General features: G+C 45.9%; 1 protein-coding gene and 1 long non-coding RNA gene across 2 annotated transcripts in view; one reads left to right on the forward strand and one right to left on the reverse strand.

Annotated features, from left to right (window-relative positions):
• Positions 1-8,837, forward strand: part of LOC144767999 (uncharacterized) — a 68,718-nt gene extending 59,881 nt beyond the window's left edge. The window contains exon 3 of the long non-coding RNA XR_013598411.1: positions 910-8,837. This is a non-coding gene — a long non-coding RNA (uncharacterized LOC144767999). The remainder of the gene's footprint in view (positions 1-909) is intronic.
• Positions 1-21,258, reverse strand: part of LOC144767998 (alpha-2-macroglobulin-like) — a 237,548-nt gene that overhangs the window by 126,062 nt on the left and 90,228 nt on the right. Inside the window, exons 9-11 of the mRNA XM_078651389.1 lie at positions 10,072-10,186; positions 6,135-6,244; positions 1,448-1,609 (exon numbers count right to left, since the gene is read on the reverse strand). Coding sequence (XP_078507515.1) covers positions 1,448-1,609; positions 6,135-6,244; positions 10,072-10,186 — 387 coding nt within the window. The remainder of the gene's footprint in view (positions 1-1,447; positions 1,610-6,134; positions 6,245-10,071; positions 10,187-21,258) is intronic.

Raw genomic sequence — 21,258 nt, forward strand, 5'->3', positions numbered from 1 at the left:
TTTGATGGCATTTTGATGGGTCCAAAAGCAGTGGTTGCAAAGCAGGTGTTCTACTAGCTTGGTTAGGGCATGGACCTCCTGGTGCATTTGACAATGGGTTGGAAATGTTAATGTTGGCAAATCGGGAATTTTGCCTAAACCTCATCAGTGTCACTGACTTCATCCAAACCTTTGTGTAATTTTACATGCATCCAGGACATTCAAAGATGACATTTTAATATGGGGGCATTTAGTGACCTTGGAAGCAAACCAAAAGATTGTCTGTCATGCAATGTGGAATATTTTTATGATTTCCCCTGATGCAACATCAATGTTCAGCTGATTCCACTTTGGAATATTTTCCTGCCATAGCCATGAAAACACTGTGCTGTTATCAACACTTCTTGGCTGCCAACACATCATAAGGGTGCCCTGCCTCTTTCAGGGAGGACATAGCAAATTCATTAAATTACTAGCTTACCCGTTGCGCGTTGCTGCGATCTCAGAAGAAAGGAAATGTAAGGAAACTTGTTATGATAACATTAAATTTACATTGTGTCATTTTTATTGAAACTTATTCATTTTAATATGGAAAACATTTTAAAGTGTTGTTTTAATTCTGTTTATTTATTTGAGTGCTTGTGGATACACAGTATTTTTTGTTTTACCGTCTGGTGCATACATGAATAAATCAGAAGGTTTTCCGACGCGTGAGCTGGCCACATACAGTTATCCATGTGAGAAGCACGGATTCTCCAAATCTAGTCCACACACTTGCAGCGATTGTCCTTGTGCTTTGTTGATGGTCATTGCAAAAGCGAGTCGCACCGGAAACTGTAAACGTTCAGTATTGGAAAGATTATGAGGGCATTGGGGAGACGGGGGGACGATATTTAACAAATTTCTCTTTTTTCTTTTTTTTCTTGCCAGAAACCTTCGCGGCAGTGTACTCAACAACTTCCCAAAGTTTCATGCCAATCGGATGAATGGTGTAGTAATGCATAAAGGACAAACAGACAGACATACATTTGTTTTTATATATATAGATAGATGTTGTGACGGGTGGTAATGGCAATATCCCTTTTCAAAGTGATGACCAGGACAATGGACTTTATATTTGGGATTTACAAAATTCAAGAAAGGGATAACCGACCCCCCCCATGGAAAGTGAGTTTGGGACAGCTTACACTGTTTGTTTTGTGGAGCTGCAGTTAGTGCCTATGTATGTTTATGGTCCACGTGCATTTGGTATAGTTACTTGAAAAAGGCACACTTCAGTAATTCCAATAACTTATAACTGTGTCAAAAACACCAGTGTCTCCTAGTTCCCAAGAACTTGTCCATCATGTAAAGTTTAACCAAATGACGTTTTAAAATCCACATCCCCATCCACTGCGCCTCTGTACTATGATGATTTTACTTGATTTGTTAGATTTTGCCCCATTTCTAATTATGGAAGCTCGCTTACATGTATCGAGAGAGTCAAGGTGGTATGAGATGAGGTGTCAACAGAGAAGCACGCTTTGCCCTTCTGGTCTGTTGTGTAGTTGAATTTGGTGTCTTCTTGGCCCACAGAAAGGGTCACTGTCTCATTGGCCAATGGGGCCCCAGTAGAGTCCTCCAACAGGAGCTGTGAAAAGAAATGTTTATAGGGTTGCCTTCCAGCAGCAAGAACATTAGTGGCTGAACGGAGGATGTTTTAGTATAATCACTTCCTGTTGTGGTAACATGTACTTGTCATGAGAAATGGACAAAGTTGCGTTGCAGCCTCATTTAATGACACCCCATCATGTACTATAATAATTACACCTTCTTGACATTAGTAATACTGAAACACTTGGGGCTCTTTGTCTGCATAATGACAGAGGCAAATGAGGGTACCCGATCTTTTGGTGAGTAGTAACATTCTTAGAGAGACATGAGGAACCCTCAGTCATTCGAGTGTCTGTTTTGTATATGTTCTAACCACACTTTTCAACATGGTAATGGAGAGAGATCCATTGGGTCTATCCATGTTACATTGGGTCACATGGACAGAATGACAGACATAAATCTCTATCCCCATTACAGTGTCTAAAGAGACAGACTAATGCAAGACACAGATGGCTCAAGGTCTAACAGATGTACCCTCAATACAGTGTCTAACGAGACAGACTGATGGAGAGACAAAGGTAACTCAAAGTTCTTCAGATCTATCACCCTCACACTGTCAAGAAGACACAGACTAATGGAGAACAGATGCAAGTCAAGGTTGACTGAGAATATTTCAATCTTATTTTGTAATAGAGACAGAGTCATATAGGGAAACATGACCACTATTCCTATTGCACTCTAACAGAGACTAAATGAGACACAGCTACAAATCAAGGTTGACAATGTATTTAACTAACCTACTATCAACCAAAAACATACTAATAGAGAGAAAGATGCAACTCAAGATCCATCAGGTTTGTCCCATCACACTTTGTAAAAGGGTCAGAGTAATGGAAAAACTGATGTAACTCAATATCCATCAGGTCTATCCCCTAATACAATCCATAAGAGAGACATATGCCCTGATTTAGAGCTGGGCTGAGGTGTACTTATCACAAATGTGACGGATATCCAAACTGCCTTATTACAAGTGCATTATATCTTAATGCACTTGTAATAAAGGAGACACAACATCCGTCTTGTTTGTGACAGAGTACCCATCAACCAAACCCTAAAGCAGCTAAAATGTAATGAAAAACAGACAAAACTCAAGGTCATCAGGTCTATCCCTATTTCGCTGTCTAAAAGACACAGACATAGGGGCCGATTAGGATGGCGTACGGATCGCCACCACCATGCAGGCGGTGGCGATCCGTCCGCCATCTGTGCCCGTCCACCACCAATTTCCCGCCCGCCGCTTTTCCACCCCGGTCGCCTTGCGGCCGGCGCGGAAAAGGGTTCATATGGCTGGCGGTGTCTTCCAGACACCGCCAGCCATATTACGATGGCCGGATGCAGATGCCTTTCCGGGCTTTGCTTTGGGGGCCCATTGAAGGCCCCCAGGGTGAAGGGGGGGTGGGGGTGCACCTGGGGGGTACCTATGGTACCCCCCTGCGTTTCATGGTACAACATGGCAGGCACCGCGCGGTGCCTGTCATGTTGTGCTGTAAAACGCACAACATGCATTTTTCGTCATTGCGGCGGACGGTGCATTCAGCACCGTCAGCCGCAATGTTACTGTGGTGGGTGCATCCTAATTCGGGGCACGGTACATCCGCCCTTGTGGCAGACAGTCCCTGCACCAGACAGGATGGCGGACGGACTTTGTCCGTCCGCCATCCTAATCAACCCCTAACGGAGTAAAAGATGCAACTCAGGATCCATTAGGTCTATCCACACAGTGAGTAAAAGAGATAAAATAGGGAAGAGACAGACATAACTTAAGGTTACTGAGGTCTCTCACCATCACACTGCCCAATAGAGGTAGACTAATGGAGAGATATACATGATGGCAGAAGGTACTCATAATGTAAGAACGAAATTCTGACCATGTGTGAGAACTATTTATTTTATATGCTTTATTGAGTTTCTACCTCTCCCCTGAATTGTGTTCTGGCACATAAAAAGATAGCCCATTTCATCTGTTCTCTTTAATGATATAGTGCATGAGGAAGAGATTCAAGGTCCGTTGTGTAGAGCATTGCTACATTATAAGGCAAAACAAATGAAATAAGTCATATCATATTGTACTCATCCTCACATATGTGACATTGAAACAGGAGGTACCTTAGGTCCCTGTCCCTTCTCTCACAAAGTATTGGAAAGACCAAAGTAATTAATGTCTTATCAAATATGTTCCCACTCAAGCTACAATGAAGACAGAGAGGACACATAGTCAACCAAGTGTACCCAATCCACATGCTGAAGTTAGAAGAACCTCATAATTTGACCATGTCGGTCTTGCAACATACCATGCAGCTCAAAGAGATGGGACTTAAGGACTTTCTTGTATGTCAAGATCTCCTGGGATAAGTACCCCCTTTCAGAAAGTGTTGAGAGGGTTTTAGAGTCAGACACTGATGATAGTCAACAGTGGCCACCTGTATAGTGTAGAAGAGACAGAAGTGCATCCTGGACAGTCAAGCCTGTCCCTACTCCATTATGTACCATAGGAACAGGAACGGTGTATACATGAATTAGTTAGATTGTTTACAGTTTTCATTTATAACATGATGGCAGAGACAGAAGAGACTCATGGTCCTGCAGAGGCAGAAGAGCCTCAAGGCCATCTAACTATCCGGCACACCATTCCACATTACCACTGACAAAATACTGATGACCAAAATACCACCAGGTTAAGTATGTATAGGTAAGGATACATTTACTATAGCCTTATTGCCCGTTGTAGCGGGCTATACCTGCTATTAAAGGCCCGCTGCAGTGTTAAAGGCGGGAGCTGAAGGCGAGGGACTTTAACAAGGCAGCGGGACTTTAAAAGCCGGTATAGCCCTGCTACGTAGGGCTATAAGGCTATTAGAGTATTCTGCCACTAGAGGGCAGAATGTTCTAACAAATAAACAAAGCCTTCAGGGAGCGCCAGAGGACTGAAATCCCTTCAGGCTCCCTGAAGTCTTTGTTCACAGCCAGAGCTGTGAACAAAAACATTGGAATGTTGGAGCTCCGGGTTTATACCAGCCATTATAAGCCTGGAGCACTCCATTGTTTTCAATGGAGCTACCAACATTCCAATATTCTAATATAGCCTTATAGCCCGCTGTAGCGGGCTATACTGCTATTAAAGGTCCGCTGCAGCGTTAAAGGCCTGAGCCGAAGGTGAGGGACTTTAACAAGGCAGTGGGACTTTAGTAGCCGGTATAGCCCTGCTACGAAGGGCTATAAGGCTATTAGAAATTCTGCCACTAGAGGGCAGAATGTTCCAACAAATAAAACAAAGCCTTATGGGAGGGTGAGGGGATTGAAATCCCCTCAGGCTCCCTGAAACCTTTGTTCAGAGTCAGAGCTGTGAACTAAGAAACATTGGAATGTTGGAGCTCCCTGCTTATACCAGCCATTATAAGCCCAAAGCACTCCATTGTTAACATTCCAATGTTCTAATATAGCCTTATAGCCCACCGTAGCAGGCTATACTGGCTATTAAAGGTCGGCTGCAGCGTTGAAGGCCGAGCCGAAGGCGAGGGACTTTAACAAAGCAGCTGAACTTTAATTGCTGGTATAGCCCTGCTACGAAGGGCTATAAGGCTATTAGAACTTTCTGCCACTAGAGGGCAGAATGTTCTAACAAATGAAACAAAGCCTTCAGGGAGTGTGAGGGGATTGAAATCCCGTCAGGGTCCCTGAAGCCTTTGTTCACAGCCAGAGCTGTGAACAAAGAAACATTGTAATGTTGGAGCTCCAGGCTTATACCAGCCATTTTAAGCCCAGAGCACTACATTGTTTTCAATGGAGGTACCAACATTCCAATGTTCTAATATCCTTAACGTCACATCTATATATCTTGTAGATCTATGTATACTAGAATACATGGATGTAGAGTTATAGATACCTGGATGTGGAGTTAAATATAATAAATACAGTTTTTCTCTTTTATGCATGAGTTTTTATTTAATATATGTGCCTCGAAAATATTGTGTACTTTTGATCTATGTTAATGGATTGTATCATGCTTATGCATTTGTGTTTTTAAATTATTGTGCCTGATGTGCTTTTATGGATATGGTTTTATCCGAAAAAGTTTTTTTGAATTGAATTGAATAAATACATCCTTACCTATATATATTTGACTTCTTCATATTTCGACCATCAATATTTTTAAAACAATACCATGGTATCACAATACTTAGTACACATTAACCCTGGTATCATTTGGACTAGAGGACTAAAGTCAAAAGCCAAACTATTGTACCAAACGTTGTGAACATTGTATTGCATTTATTATGATTTCTACTTGAAAAAGTGATCCCCTGGTACCTCCAGTGGGTTTTCCAGGTGTCAACACTGTGGCTTGTATATCTCAAACGATGGAAAAGCAGTTATATAGAAAGAATATATACATAACAGAGATCTAACAGCAACAAAAGTAAAACCATCCTTCTTCAGCCCATGTGGAAGGGTTTCATGCAAGTTAACATTTAGACCAGGATGTGTACACCTGAGATACCAACCTGTCCATGTAAAGGAAGTCCGTACTTGAAGTATGGGTCGGCGTGCAGAAACCTCACTTTTGTAATGGTTGTGCTGATCTTGCTAGAGCCTTTCCCAGAGATCTCAACATCTGGAAGATAATGAGTCGAGGGAAAGGACAATGGAGAATGGGAACACACAATGAAAAATAGACAATCGACAACTAAGAATGGAAAATAGATCATGGAGAGTGGACAATACGCGAGGAAGAATGAAGAACAGACAATGCAGAATAGTGAACAAAAACTTTCTCCATGCCATGCACCCAAAAAAACTAAAAGCCACCATGTTCGATATATCTTGACGAGCAAAGAATTGAGAGTACAGATACTTTTTGTTATTTGGGTGTTGTTTTTGAGAGGAAAGGAGCTTGGAAACATGCAGTATCTGCTAGGAAGCTTGCCTTTACCCGTGCTATTGGGGCCCTGAGAACTTTTGCAGCTAAAATTGGGGGCAAACCAACTGCCGAGATGTTACAGATCTACCAAGCCAAGTGTGTAGCGACAGTCACTTATGGAGCAGGCCTATGGGGCTTTGAAAATGTGTCCTCACTCCAAATCTGTGAGAATCTTTTTATTCGTTATTTATTAGGTGTGAGTAAATCTACTTCAACTTTTATTACTCACATTGAGACTGGCCTCAAATACCTTAGCGACACTATAAAGCTATCACCGTGTTTGCTTTGGCATAAAATCTGGACCACCATGGAATGCCAATTTAATAGAGAACTCATCACGGATTGTATGAACCTGGATGCTGCATCCAAAATCAAATGGCTACGACACGTCCGGCTGATGTTCTCTAAGATTGGACATCCTGAATACTATGATGACCCAGAGTCCCTAGAACATTTGTCCAGGCCAGCTCTCAAAAAACTCTTAATCACACACCTAGAAAGCGTTAGATGGGACACTGAGAAACTCAAAACTACCACCCTGAGTTACCAAAAAATTACCCCCAACGAAGGTGTACAATTGTATCTCAGGGTTGAAACTGCACCTTATCCTCGTATGCTTCTTACCAGGCTGCGTTTAGGCACTTTTTTCCGTATGGTCACTCTTCCAAAACAAAATGATTGGATTTCGCCGAATCTAATTTGCCCATGCGATGATCATTCATCACAAAGTAATATTCATATTATGTTTTTTTGTAATTTGTATTCTGCCCCTAGGAAATTGTTCCTCCTACCTTTGCTTAAACGCTGGGGCATAAGAACATGTAAAAATGCTTATTTGAAGTTACTCTTGCTAGATGAGGTGTATGTCATCTTTGTTGTCTCTCGCTTTTTAATGTCAGTGATCAAATACAGAAATACTATGATGTAGGCTTTACATGTCTAAATTTTACTAGACGTTTTAACATGAGGCCTCCGGCCATATCCTCATCATTGACTTTTTATATATGGAAAACTGTTTTATAGATTCTTTATAAATTTCTCGATGGGGATAACTTTTAAATTTGTCGTATATAATGTATTTGTATGCTTTTATGATTTCTGCAGATAAATCGAATAAAGCTAAATTTGATTTGATTTGATTTGAACAAAAATAGACAAATGGAGAATATACAACAGAGAATAAATAGTAATGAGTGAAGAATAGAAAATAGATAATGGACAATAGAGAATAGGCAATGGAGAATGAAGAATGGAGGCTGGACAACAGAGAACAGTGAATGAAATTAGACAGTGGAGAATAGAGAATGGACAATGGACAATGAGAATACAGAATGGAAAACTAAGAATGGAAAATAAACAATTGAAAATGGACAATGAGATTGGACAATGGAGAATAGTAAATGAAAATAGAAAATGGTGAACAGAGAATGGACAATGGAAAATGGAGCAAGGAGAATGAGAATATACAATAGAAAATAGACAATGAAGAATGAAAATGGGCAATGGAGAACAAAGAATGAAGAATGGGCAACGGAGATTAGTGAATTAAAGTAAAAAAGTGGAGAATACAGAATGGTTAATCGAAAATAGAGAATGGAGAATGAGAATATACAATGAAATATAGATAATGTAGAATGCAAAATGGACTATAGAGGATTGGCAATGGAGGAATGGACAATGGAGCATACTGAATGACATTAGGCAATAGAGAATAGATAATAGAGAATGGGCAATGGTGAATGTTTGTTTGGAAGCAGCCTGGTAATATCTGTCGCTCTCAGTGAGCCCTGCTGTGGTTGGAGGGCACTACAGAGGAAACCACTTATGCATTCAGCAGCTGGCAATTCAATTAAAAAGAGCATTTTAACTATGTCTGCCTGCCACAGCAAAACAGTCCATCGGTGATTTCAACTGTACGTCTAGTGAGGCAGCAGCAGTGGTGTTTGCAATAATGATCTGGTTTGTTCTCCAAACTCTACATCATGGTTCCCACCTTCTCATCCACCTTTTTGACTGTGGCTCAAAGTCTGTGTCACTGTATAATTAACTTCAGTATACAGTGTGTATACAATATGGGTTCCTTACTTCATTATCTTAGAGACTGTATTGGTATTCATTTTTATTAATGCCAGGTTTTCATTTTTTTTCTTTACATCAGCAGTATCTTCTTTCCTCTCCAAACATGTATATGATAGATGTCAGTTCTACAATATGTTTACACTAACTGTCACTTCCTGCTGTATCCTGTCTGTAAGAAAGGCACAATTAAATTATTTTATCTACTTTATATTCATGGTAACTCTCCATTTTTCCTCTGACCTTACTGTGTTCAATATGCATCTTTCAATAATCTCAGAGCTGCATTATGTTTATAGTACCGTTCACTTTCTCCACTTATGTGGGTGTTCTCAATACACTATGAGCTACTTTCCTTCATGTCAGTTTTACATTACGTTTACAGTACTTGTATCCGCTATTCTTGTTGTGACAAAGTACTATGCATATATTTTACTCATGTCAATTCAACATTATGTCTATTGTAACTGACCCTAGGTCCTGTAACACAGATGTGTTTAATATTCATCTTTAAATAATGTCTGCATTATGCTAATAGCACCAGTCACTTCCAATACTCCTGTGTCTGTTGTGAATACAATATGAACACATTTCATTCATGTCAGTTTGACATTATGTTTACAGTACTTGTCACCGCTATCCTTGTTGCGGCAAAGCACTATGCATATATTTTACTTATGTCAATTCTATATTCTGACTATTGTAACTGCCCCATACTCCTCTAACACAGCTGTATTGAATATACATCTTTCATTAATGACATACCTAAAGTATGTTTACATTACCAGTGCCTTTCTCTGTTTCTCTGGTTTGGGCAAATGAACCACATATGCCTCACATTAATGTCATTTGTCTATCATGTTTACAGTGTATGTCTCTTAATTCCTTGGGCTAGCTGTCGTGAGTGGACTATTTAAATCTCTCACTATTGCTAGTTTCACTTCAAGTTTACAGCACCTATCCCTTCCTCTCACCTTTCTGACTGTGGTGAATAGGCAATGGACACCTTTTACATTATGTTTGGCGTTAAGCTGTGGGCACAGGGGAGCACCTATGGTGCCCCCAAAACATATCCCTGCATCATGTGGCAGGCACTGCACCGGGATATGGGTGGGGTGTATGTTTTGTCTTCTGACGGGTGCTGCAGAGTGCAGCACCCGCCACAATGCAAAACATGGGCAGTGCAACCTCCAGGGTGGCAGTCACATTGTAATTTGCCCTATGGGACTGCCGCCTTGTAGGCAGGGGGTCCCAATCTGCGCTACAATGGCAGACTGAAGTCCGCCTACCATCGATATCAGCCTCTAAGTGTTGTACATCTATTGTTCAGTTTTAGCTTTGTACATTATGTTTACAGTGCCTTCCCTTCCTCTCCTCTGCTGGTTGAGGTGAGTAGTCTATTCACAACTGCTATCATTGTCAGTTCTACTTTATGCTTGCTGTACCTGTCCCCTCCTCCACCATGGTGGCCGTCACTTGGATTTCATTGTCGTAGCCTGTACGCTTCATCTGGAAGATTTTTGTTGACACCACTTCATGGAAGCATCCTTTGTTATCCACCTGGATGCAGAAAGGATCAAATTATTTTAATGCAATGGTATTTTCAAATAAGTCCTATTCCCTGACCACACTCACAGGGCTTTTCGCAAAGGTAGCTTACACTTGTGACTAATTTATACTTGTAGTTTACATTACACTTTGAATAATTTTACTACTTTTGGCGATTCACAAAATCCAAGTGTAAAGTTACTTGAAAGTATAGAATTACATGTCTCCACTCCAGAGTGTGACTACTGCCAAAAAAAGAGACAGTAGTAACCCAGCACCACAGATGGACAACCACTGATACTGCAACAATGCTGGAGGTAGGGTCTTAAACACCCCCAACTGGTAATAATGTCAAATTAAATTACATTATTGAAAATCAATACAATTATGAATACATTTATATTAGTTTTATGGAGTTTTATATAGCGCAAACTTGAACCGAAGGTATCGGGTATCAGAGCGCTTTACAAGAGCACAAGTTGAGTTGCATGAGGACACATTAATTTCCGTTACGTATAGGGAGCTTAAGTGATTTGCCCAGAATCACAGGATGTTGCGCGTCCTTGTCAAGACTCGTACCCGGTGCCCCAGATTTGAGGTCGAACGCCATTGCCGTTAGGCCAACTCCTCTCCCCAGATATGCGAGAAAGGCGTCCTTCCAAGCGGGTCGGGGCTTCTTGGCGTCGTCACCGCCTCAACATTCCATACGTCAACTATGCTGCAGTTCCAGCATAAAGAAGCCCACCGTTCAGAAAAGTAAGTATCAACATTTGTTTTTATTCATGGACGGCAGTCAGAGAGTGCAGCATAACGTGTTTCGAGTGTAAAACGCCCTTAATCATATGCAGTCCAGAGGCTCAGCTGTTCCCAACTTAAATGTGCTGTGGTAGTAGACAGCGAAGGGGGGCACCACATGCACCATTGGTTTTAAAGTAACCTTTGTCCAGGGCTCGAGTCGGGGTACCACGCGGGTGGACGGCATCCCCCCACTTATTTTAAGGGGTCTTACCGGGTGGACGCCATCGCCCCTGCGCAAAAGCTGGGCTTTAAATTATAGCGGTATTCGCCCTCACGGCCGGCCGCCCCGTCGATCTCCCAAGTCAGTCCTGCAGAGGTTTACTGCTCTGATGGGAGGCTCTCGGCCGCCAGTTGTGCGTGTCTGTGGCAAGTGCTTCGTGACGTTCTGCTTGGGAAGGCGCCACGCTGGTCTGTCAACTCCTGTGTGCTGCAGCAAATGGCGCTGGGGATTCTCTGTGAGGTAGCCTTCGGGTGCACCGCTCCTACACTCTTACAGGGTGTTGAAAATACCGGGCCTCTCTGCATCAGGGACGGCCAAGCCCCCATAACAAGGTCGGTACAGACAGCCATGCTTGGCATCTGGTATGAGACGGAAAACTAGGCCACCGGATGCTCTGTCGCCGTCTTAACAGTCAAAATAAAGATGCAATGGCCAGACAGGGTCGTTATTTAAGCGAAAGAACACCCCTTTAATAACCTCTGAAAACACATACACCATAAAAGCAAAACAACAGCAGAGGACCACAAAGTGTAGATCGAGTGTTTTTTTACCTTTCGTGACGTCACGTCCGGTCGTGACGTCATTTCACGTATTTGAGCGCCCCCCACTTCTAGGTTTTTTACCTTCCGTGACGTCACTTCCTGTCGTGACGTCACTTCCTGTCTCTGAGCGTCCCCCCACTTCTTTATTTAGGACTTGTGCCCTGCCTTTGTCAATGTTATTTGTTTTTTCAAAGTACACGCACTTTGACAACCAGGGTTCATTTAGTAGTTGAACTCCCACGTTTGTTGCATCGTGCAATCATTTTTAAGAGAAGTTCCAACTTTATAACTCAGTTGTCCATACAATCCATAATCGGACTACTTTACCCATAATACTTTGTAATAGTGTTCTCAGTACGATGTGGCATTCCCCTCAATTACAGCATGTTCAATGTTAATATCCTTGACGTTGGGGAAAGGTTGTTTATCTTTAATATATATATATATATATATATATATATATATATATATATATATATATATATATATATATACACTGAAAAAAAACATAGGTTTCAGGCCTGATATAGTTAGGAATTAGCATTTAAAAAACCTTAGAAATTCACTGAAAAAACTGTAGGTTTTAGGGGTGTCATAGTTAGCTGAACATTTCACTCGTACAAAACCATTGAAATTCCTCCGATATAGTTAGTTGTACTAACTATATCTCGCGTGCCCGTAATCCACTGCTGATGATGTCACATATTACATCATTCATGACATGGTCAGTGACATCACTCACCATGTCATGAATGATGTAATATGTGACATCATTAGCAGTGGATTGCGGGCGCGCGAGATATAGTTAGTACAACTAACTATGACCTCGATTAAGATGGCGGACGGACCTGCGTCCGTCCACCACCCCAGAGGTGGAGGGACCGTCCGCAGGGGCAGCGGCGTTCCCTCCATACCAATTAGGATGTGACCTCCACCCTGGCGGTCACATCCTGTATATTTAACATTGCGGCGGGTGCTGCTTAAAGCAGCACCCACCGCAAAGTTAAAAATGCATGCTTTGCATGTTCATGCACAAAGCGGCAGGCACCGCTCTGTGTCTGCCGCTTTGTGCATGCACATGCAGGGGGAAACCATAGGTACCCCCCATGTGCACCCCCCACCCCCCAACATCCTGGGGGCCCGCAAGGGGCCTCCAGAAGCAAAGGTCCACATGCTTTTCCACGGCGGAATATCCGCCGCGGAAAAGCATGTCTCCGCACCCATCATAATATGGCTGGCGGAGTCTGCATATTGTGGTCCACACCCCGCGGATCATCGGCGGACGGACCTGCCGTCCGCCGCTGATCCCACCACCATCATAATCTGGCGGTGGGTGTTTTCAAGGACCGCAGCGGTGAATCCGCATCCTCTGGGCCGGCGGCGGCTTCCACCGGCCCGGAGGATGCGGATTCACCGCCATCATAATCTACCCCTATATCGGAGGAATTTCAATGGTTTTGTATGAGTGAAAGGTCCAGCTAACTATAACACCCATAAAACCTACAGTTTTTTCAGTGAATTTCAAAGGTTTTTTAAATGCTAATTCCTAACTATATCAGGCCTGAAACCTATCGTTTTTTCAGTGAATTTCAAAGTTTTTTTAACTGCTAATTCCTAACTATATCAGACCTAAAACCTTTGGTTTTTTCAGTGAATTTTTAAGGTTTTGTAAATGACAATTTTTACATGTATTAATTGTTATATTTTTTTATACTGATTTACTATATTTTTTAAACGATTTCTTTTTAGATATTTTATTTTTTAACCCCTTGCATGCGGCTGCGATTCTGCGCCTGTGCGGCAAAATCGCGAGTGGGCGGGTTTATGACGGCCCCCAGCCATCATCAGCACACGAGCGCCGTAGCGCATGACGGCTGGGGGCCGTCATCAGCATGCAAGGTTAAATTACATTGTAATTACATTATACATTACATTACAAAATATACTTTCTCAGAATGAATTACTTTAGTTTAAATACTTTGCAAATAGGCAATAGACTTTTAAGTACAATTGTTACAGTTGTTGCAATGGGCAACACAATTTCAAACAGAATGCAACATTGACCTCAATGTGTTTTTCTAGCTAAATGCAATTAGTTACTTTATGGATTACTTTTCTAACCACAGGATTGGATCCTAGATTCAGTCCTTGGACATCTCCTGTAAACGGTTGAGTAAAAGTGTTTTAGTTACAGTAGTGATTTTTAAGGAATATTATTGTATTTTATTTATTTATTTATTTATTTTTTATTATAAACTTTTATTGTCGTACCAGAGTGCAGTACACAGCCTGTGGCCTACAACCCAGGAGGGCCGGCAGCTATCAATCAGGTAGTACATTCGACCAAAACTGGAATACGGAACACAGCCATTTAGCCGACATCCCGGAGGCTCGGCGGCATTGAAATCACTCGCATCAAAAGACAGTATCCAAGTAGGTCGAAAAGCATCATAATGGTAATGACAGCCAACCCCTCCTCCCAAACATTAACCCATGTGTACCCTAAGCAGTAGGGTGCAGTATCCCACAGGGCGTAGCACTGACACTCATATCACAAGTAAACCAAAGTCTTAAGGCCTACCCCAACAACCCCCCCGCCCACTACCCGCCAGCCGCTTGCCCTTTTCCGCCTCTAACTAGCTGATCGGAGTTCCCAAGAAGTCTAACCCATCTCTTCTACCCACCGAATCCCATGTAGCCTCCCTACTAACTATCACTTACATAGTGTGAGCGCCGCATACCACCCCTCAAGGCTCCCAGCCAGTCAGTTCTACCCTAGCTCCGGCTCAGGCTTCACACTACGTCCTCCCCGGTCTCCGCAGCAGGTTCCATCTGAACTGGTCGATCGTCTGCGTGCCGCTCAGGCCCTGATTCCCCTCCCGAGTCGTCTACATGTGCATATGACTTATACAGACCCCAGAAGTCTTTGGGGCGGCTCGTGGGTGGAAGCAATTCGCTATACGTTTCTGATTGGGTACAGCAATACAGCATGTCCCTTGCCCATCTCTTCTTTGTGGGCAGCGGGCCCCTCATCCAGCAGACAGCCACGACGCATCTAGCCATTAGCAGAGCCATGTCCGCCAGGCGTCTCAACGCCACAGGCAGTGGTTTGGAGTAACCCAACAGTGCCAGCGCCGGATCGACTGCTATCTCCACCTCCAATATCTGACTGAGTTCCGAAAAAACTGCCCCCCAGAATTTGCTAATGCCAGGGCAGCTCCAGGCCATGTGCAGAGAGCCAGCCGATTGTGTGTGGCAGCGTACGCACTCCGCCGTCCGCCTCAGCCCGTACCTATGTAGTCTCTCCGGCGTGTAGTATACTCGATGCAGATATTTAAAGTGCACCAGTCGGTGCCTCCCATTCAGAGACAATCTCTTGGTGCTAGTGCAGCAGTACCTCCACATCCCGTCATCTATCTGTGTATGAAGATCGCGCTCCCATGCCGTTCTAGCTGTGGAATGCTGAAGCTGCGTATGTCGAGCACCCAGTTTATTAAGATTGGTAACCAGCTTGCAGGGGGATACCATCTTTATCACGTAGGTAAGTTCCGGAACCTCAGTCGGTTCCACCAGGCCCGGGCCCAAGAGTTCCTGCAGCGCGCTCCGCACTCTGTGATACTGAAAGCGCGTCAACAACGAAGCCGCTGTCCGTGTGGCGGAGGGGACCTGTTCCCACGTCCTCACCGTGCCGTCCACGAAGAGGTCTCCTAACGTCATGATGCCCAGCTTGTGCAGCGCCGTCGTGACACCCTTCTCTTTGAGTAATGGGAGCCATACAGCCCATTCCACACGTAGTTGCGGGGAATATAATAGTTCACAACCCTGGGCACGCATCAGTGCATGCCATGCATGATTCGTGGTTTTAATAGAATCCAGTTTGCCCACGCTGCGATCAGCCGGGCAACAAATAGTGGCCGGCAGGGGAAGAGGTTCCGCGAACAGACGTTCTAGTATTACATGGGGGATATCATGCCTACCATGTAACCAAGAGTGCAGGTGCGCTGCCTGCGCGACCCTGTAATATCTTTCCAGGTCCGGAGCGCCTAGTCCCCCCATCTCGTAAGGTAGAGTCAACACGCTCCATTGTATTCTTGGTTGCTTTCCCCCCCAGGCCAGTTTGACTAGGACTTGTGTAAGCTGTGCGAAAAATGCCTTGGATAGGACAACCGGGATATTCGAGAACAGAAACAAGAATCTCGGTAAGACCACCATTTTCATGATTGCAATCCTGCCCATTAGGGACAAGGGGAGCTTGCACCACCTCTCGACGTCGTCCACCAGTTTGGAAAAGGCCACACCATAGTTCTCTCGGATCAGTATGTCCGGATCAGTATACAACTGTATCCCCAGATACCGAACCGGGTCAGCCGACCACTGTAGCGGGTATTCCATCTCAAACGGAACCGTGACTGGCGTTAGCGGAAACGCCACCGACTTCGTCCAGTTCACCCTCAGGCCCGAAAGTGCTCCAAAGCGCACAACCTCTCTGAGTATTGACTTAAGATTCGTTTCAGGGTCGCGGACATACAGCAGTGTGTCGTCTGCATATGTGGAAATGCCTATTTTGTATGTTGGGAAATTGATTCCCTCTAGCGAATGGTATTCCCTGATCGCGCAAGCCAGGGGCTCCGCCACCAGTGCATATAGTAGGGGGGAGAGGGGACAGCCCTGCCTAGTACCTCTGCGGATGTCGAAAGGGTCAGTGACCGTGTCTCCAATCCTTAGCCGGGCCGTTGGTTTGTAATACAGGGCCCCCAGCATTTGCAGAAAGGGCTCGCCCAGCCCCAGTTTCCTCAGCACTCTCGACAGGAACGGCCATTCAACTGAGTCGAACGCCTTTTCCATATCGAGGAAAATGGCGAGAGCCTTATTCTCTTGTCGGACATGTTGCATGGTGCCCAGGACTGTGCGGATGTTATATGTGAGATTTCGTTCTGGAATGAAGCCAGCCTGCTCCGGCGCCACGAGTTCTGGAGTCAGTAGAGCGAGGCGTGTGGCTAACACTTTAGCATACAGTTTGGTGTCCACATTAATTAGGGAAAGGGGTCTATAGGAACCACAGGAAGTGGGGGGCTTACCAGGTTTCAGGATAGTGATCAGTAGTGCTTCCCTCATAGAAGGCGACATGCTGCCTACTACGCAGATGTCGTCGAATAGGGATATCAAATGTGGCATTAAGATGTCTATGAATGCCTTGTAAAAGCCCACTGTGAGTCCGTCCGCCCCTGGGGCGCTGCCCGTACGCATTCCACCCAACGCATCCCGTATCTCATCTTCCTGGATCGGAGTCATCCGAAACTCCCTTTGCGTGTCCGTCAGAAAAGGCATTTTGATGTAACTTAGATAGTCGTCAATCTCGTCCTCCATCTGGGAGAATTTCGACTTGTAGAGATCCGCATAGTACCCTCTAAACTCACCTATGATCTCCGACTCATCAGTAAGGATCTCTCCCTTGGGGGTTAGTATTTCATCAATCACCAAGGGACGCCTTTCGTGGTGCATTATTCTGGCCAATACTGAGCTGGGCCTCTCACCCTCCCCATACGCCCGAGCCATAGCATACTTGCCCATATGTTGCAGTTCCCTATCCGCCTCCTCACCGTATTCAGATAGTAATTGTGTTATCTGTGCCGTGGTGTCATCTGTCGGATCTGTCAGTTGTCTCGTCTCAAGATCCCTAAGCTGCGTCTCGAGATGCTGCAACCTTAGTCTTATGGACTTCAAAACCCTAGAGTGCTTGGCCATGGCCATCCCCCTGATGTAAACTTTGAATGCATCCCATAGAGTCTGGAAACTGTCCACCGACCCCAAGTTAGTCTCAAAGTAGGTGTCTATATCATTAGCCATTTCTCCTCTAAACACCTCGTCAAGCCGAGAATAGGGGGGGAATCGCCAGATGAATGGCGGAATTCGCCTTGTCGGCACTGTCAGTGTCAGGAGAACAGGGGAATGGTCAGATAGGGTACGGGGAAGCACCTCAATACTATGAACACAAGGGATCACTGATTGTGAAGCAAGGAAATAATCAATTCTAGTATGTGTGTCGTGGAAAGCCGAATAGTGCGTGAACCCTCCCTGTGTGGGGTGCCTAAATCGCCAGACATCAGCAAGGTCGAGTTTGATCAGTTCCGCCTGCATGTGGGAGGCCGCTGCAGATGACCGGCGAGGCGGCCCCCTAGATCTGTCCAGATCCGGATCGAACACGAAGTTGAAGTCACCTGTGCATTGAAAGGCTTTGATCGCCCCTTGCACGACAGTCACTTAGGGGCATATTAACAAGGGCTTTATCTCCGCTCTTTTGGCTTTAAAAGCCAAAGAAGCGGAGATAAAAATTTCGCCATATCAACAACAGGGTGCTAACATGCAAAACCACATGTTAGCGCCCTTTTTCACTATGCTCCCCTTTGCATCTCTAATGAGAAACAAAGTGGGCGTTCCAGAGCAAAATAATAGGAGAAATGCCGACATTTCTCCTATTATCAAGCTTCACGCTAACCCTGTTAGAGACAAAAAAGCAGCACTAACCACGTTTTTTTTTTTTTTTTTTTTTAATTTGTTTTTATTGTTGCATCATAACACCTGGGTACATAGTGGATCAACTGCCGGCGTGGCATCAACATTCAGCCACGGTCAGCCGTGCGCGCAACATTTCTGTATATAAACTTGTGGAATTTGGTATTCCTTCCATTAAACAGTACAGATCAATCAGATATGTTCTCAGGCTGGGGTCATATAACCGTGCTCCGTAAGGGAGAAAGGAGGATACAAGTGGGTACATGAATTCCCGCCTTGGTGGCATAGGCTCGGGGTCTGTATAGTTCTTATAACTGTATTACCAGTAACTGGGGGGACATAACTGTGGGAGGGAGCAAATAGGCGTAGGCAAGAGCACGGTAGAGGAAAAACCAAGTGTCGGATGTCGGGAGACAGGGGGTTCCCTCAGTGTGCACTCATATTAAGGTAGAGCAGTCAGAGAGAGGGGGCGTTCCGTGTGTGTGTGTAGTGGGATGGTCGGTGTGGGGACAGGGCCTTTACCATGGACTATATGCTCACTCGAGTGAGGGGGGGGGGCGTAGGTGGGTCTTCTGTGTGCAGGGACTGCCGGAAGCTATGCAGGAGCATGGCCCATTCCATGGAAACGGGATGCTTACGCGCACCTCTGGCCTCCTCCTCCCTCAGGGCATCCTCCTCCGCCGCCGCCCACTTACAAACTGCCCCCGTCCAAGCTGCTATGGGGGGACACTCCGGGGATCGCCAATGCATAGCTATGCATCTGTTTGCTAGCAGCAGTGCCAAGGATACGAAGCGCCTATGTACTGGTTCTTGTTTAGGGACATGAAAGATGCCTAGTGCACTGGACTCCCAGGAGGCTAGTGTTGTGAGGCCCATGAGATCCGCCAGTGTGTCGTGCACCGTTTTCCACAAGGGGTGGAGGTCGGGCAGCTCCAAAACATGTGACGAAAATCTGCGTCGGGGGATCGACATCTGGGGCATAGGAATTGTGTAGATGGGTAAAACCGTTGTAGGCGCGCCGGGGTGAGGTATGCCCTGTGCAGTATATAGTATTGAATGTTTTTGAATCGAGCATTCCTAGAGACGCGCCTAGGGGCCTCGAGCTCCTTGTTCCACTCTGAGTCGTGTAATGCGCGACCGATGTCTTCCTCCCATGCGGCCCGTAGGGCCGTCAGGGGGGCGTGCGAGAGTTCCTGGATCGATTTATACAACCAGGTGACCAAGTGGCGTCCCACTCCCATGTGTAGGATTGCGTGTATTACTGGGTGTGTGTCTGGTTCACCTGCCCTGAGATTATGGTAGGGTCAAAATCCCTCGAGCAGCTGTCGATGTCTGAGGAATTGACCTGGGGGAAGGTCATATTCTGCGACCAGCTGATTGATCGGTTTCAGCTGTCCTTCCTCGAAGAGCGACTCCATATCCGTGATGGCGCAATGTGTTCATTCAGCCAGCATTGGCGCCGAGAAATAGGAGTCCTGTCTGGGGCAGCCCACCAGCGGTAGTAACGGGGAGTATGGGGTTCTACCGGGGGCCATCCGGTGGACCCGCATCATACATCGACGCGCTATCGTGACTTGAAGGGGGTACGTACTTCGGGGTTTGGTGCCCAGGAGGAGAAGACGGGAGAGCTCCGGAGTCGGAACTCTACCGGTCGGGGTAAAAGTCTCCTGAGTGTAACGGTCCGCGGTCCAATACGACAGCCATTGGAGCTGCGCTGCCAGGAAGTAGGACTCGAAGGAAGGAGCCCCCAGCCCACCTTGTGTTGTGGGAAGTTGGAGGGTTTTCAAGGCCACTCTGCGTCGGTTCACGCCCCAAATAGGGGTACCTAAGAGAGAGTCGAGGTCCCGGAAGAAGGATCTGGGTGGCACCACCGGCAGGTTTGTGAAGTGGTAGAGAAGCCGGGGAGCATCACCATTTTGGCCAGGGCTATCCGTCCTACCGGGGCCAGTGGGAGTTTGCTCCAGAAGGCAACAGTCGGGCGCAGGTTAGCGAGCACCTTCCGGTGATTACCGTCGAAGATGTCTGCCGGAGAGTGGTACAGGCGGACACCGAGGTACCGGGGAGCTTCCGCTGACCACGAGAGTCTATGGGTTCCCAGCCCAACGTCACGGGTTGGTAAGCGCGGGTGGAAGGGATAGATCGTAGACTTGTCCCAGTTCACCTGGAGTCCCGAGGCGTCAGCGAACTCAGTCAGCGCCACTCCTATGGGAGTTAGATCCACCTCGATGTCCCGGACATATATGAGGAGGTCATCTGCGTACATAGAGACGCAATGGGTGTCGTCCGCGAGTGGGATGCCCCAGTGAAGTCCCTCCTGGCGCAGCCTGACCGCCAGCGGCTCGACGGCCAGGGCAAATAAAAGGGGTGACAGGGGGCACCCCTGTCTCGTGCCTCCGTGAACCTCAAATGCAGAGGAGATGTGTTTCCCAATCCGCACTCGCGTTGTTAGGTCGGCGTATAGGAGTCGAGTGTATGCCTTGAGCGTCGGGCCAACGTTGAGGCGACGTAGGATCGAAAAGAGGTACGGCCAGGTGAGAGTGTCAAACGCCTTTTCCAGATCCTAATCAGGCAAGCGGCGCGGGGGAATCTGTCCCGAACCTGATCCTGAACGTGGAAGACACAGCGGATGTTCTGTGAGGTGTTCCTACCTGGCACGAACCCACACTGGTCAGGGTGGACCAGTGGGCGTATGACCTGGGCGTACCTGTCTGCCAGGATCTTCCCGAGGATCTTACAGTCTGCCGACAGGAGCGTGATAGGACGATACGATCCCAGTTGGAGTGGGTCCCTGTGGGGCTTGGGGAAGGTCACAATCACGGATTCCCGCAGTGATTGGGGAAGTATTCCCAGACGGAGGGCCGCCGCAAACATCCGAGCCAATCGGGGAGCCAGCAGGACTGAAAACGTTGAGTAGTACTCCAGTGGGAAGCCGTCGAGCCCCGGGGCTTTGTTCCGGGACAGGGCACATAGTGCTTGGGTGACATCCGAGGGTGGTATTTTAGTGTCGAGTG

Source organism: Lissotriton helveticus, chromosome 7 (genome assembly GCF_964261635.1).
Source record: "Lissotriton helveticus chromosome 7, aLisHel1.1, whole genome shotgun sequence".
Lineage (NCBI taxonomy): Eukaryota > Metazoa > Chordata > Amphibia > Caudata > Salamandridae > Lissotriton > Lissotriton helveticus.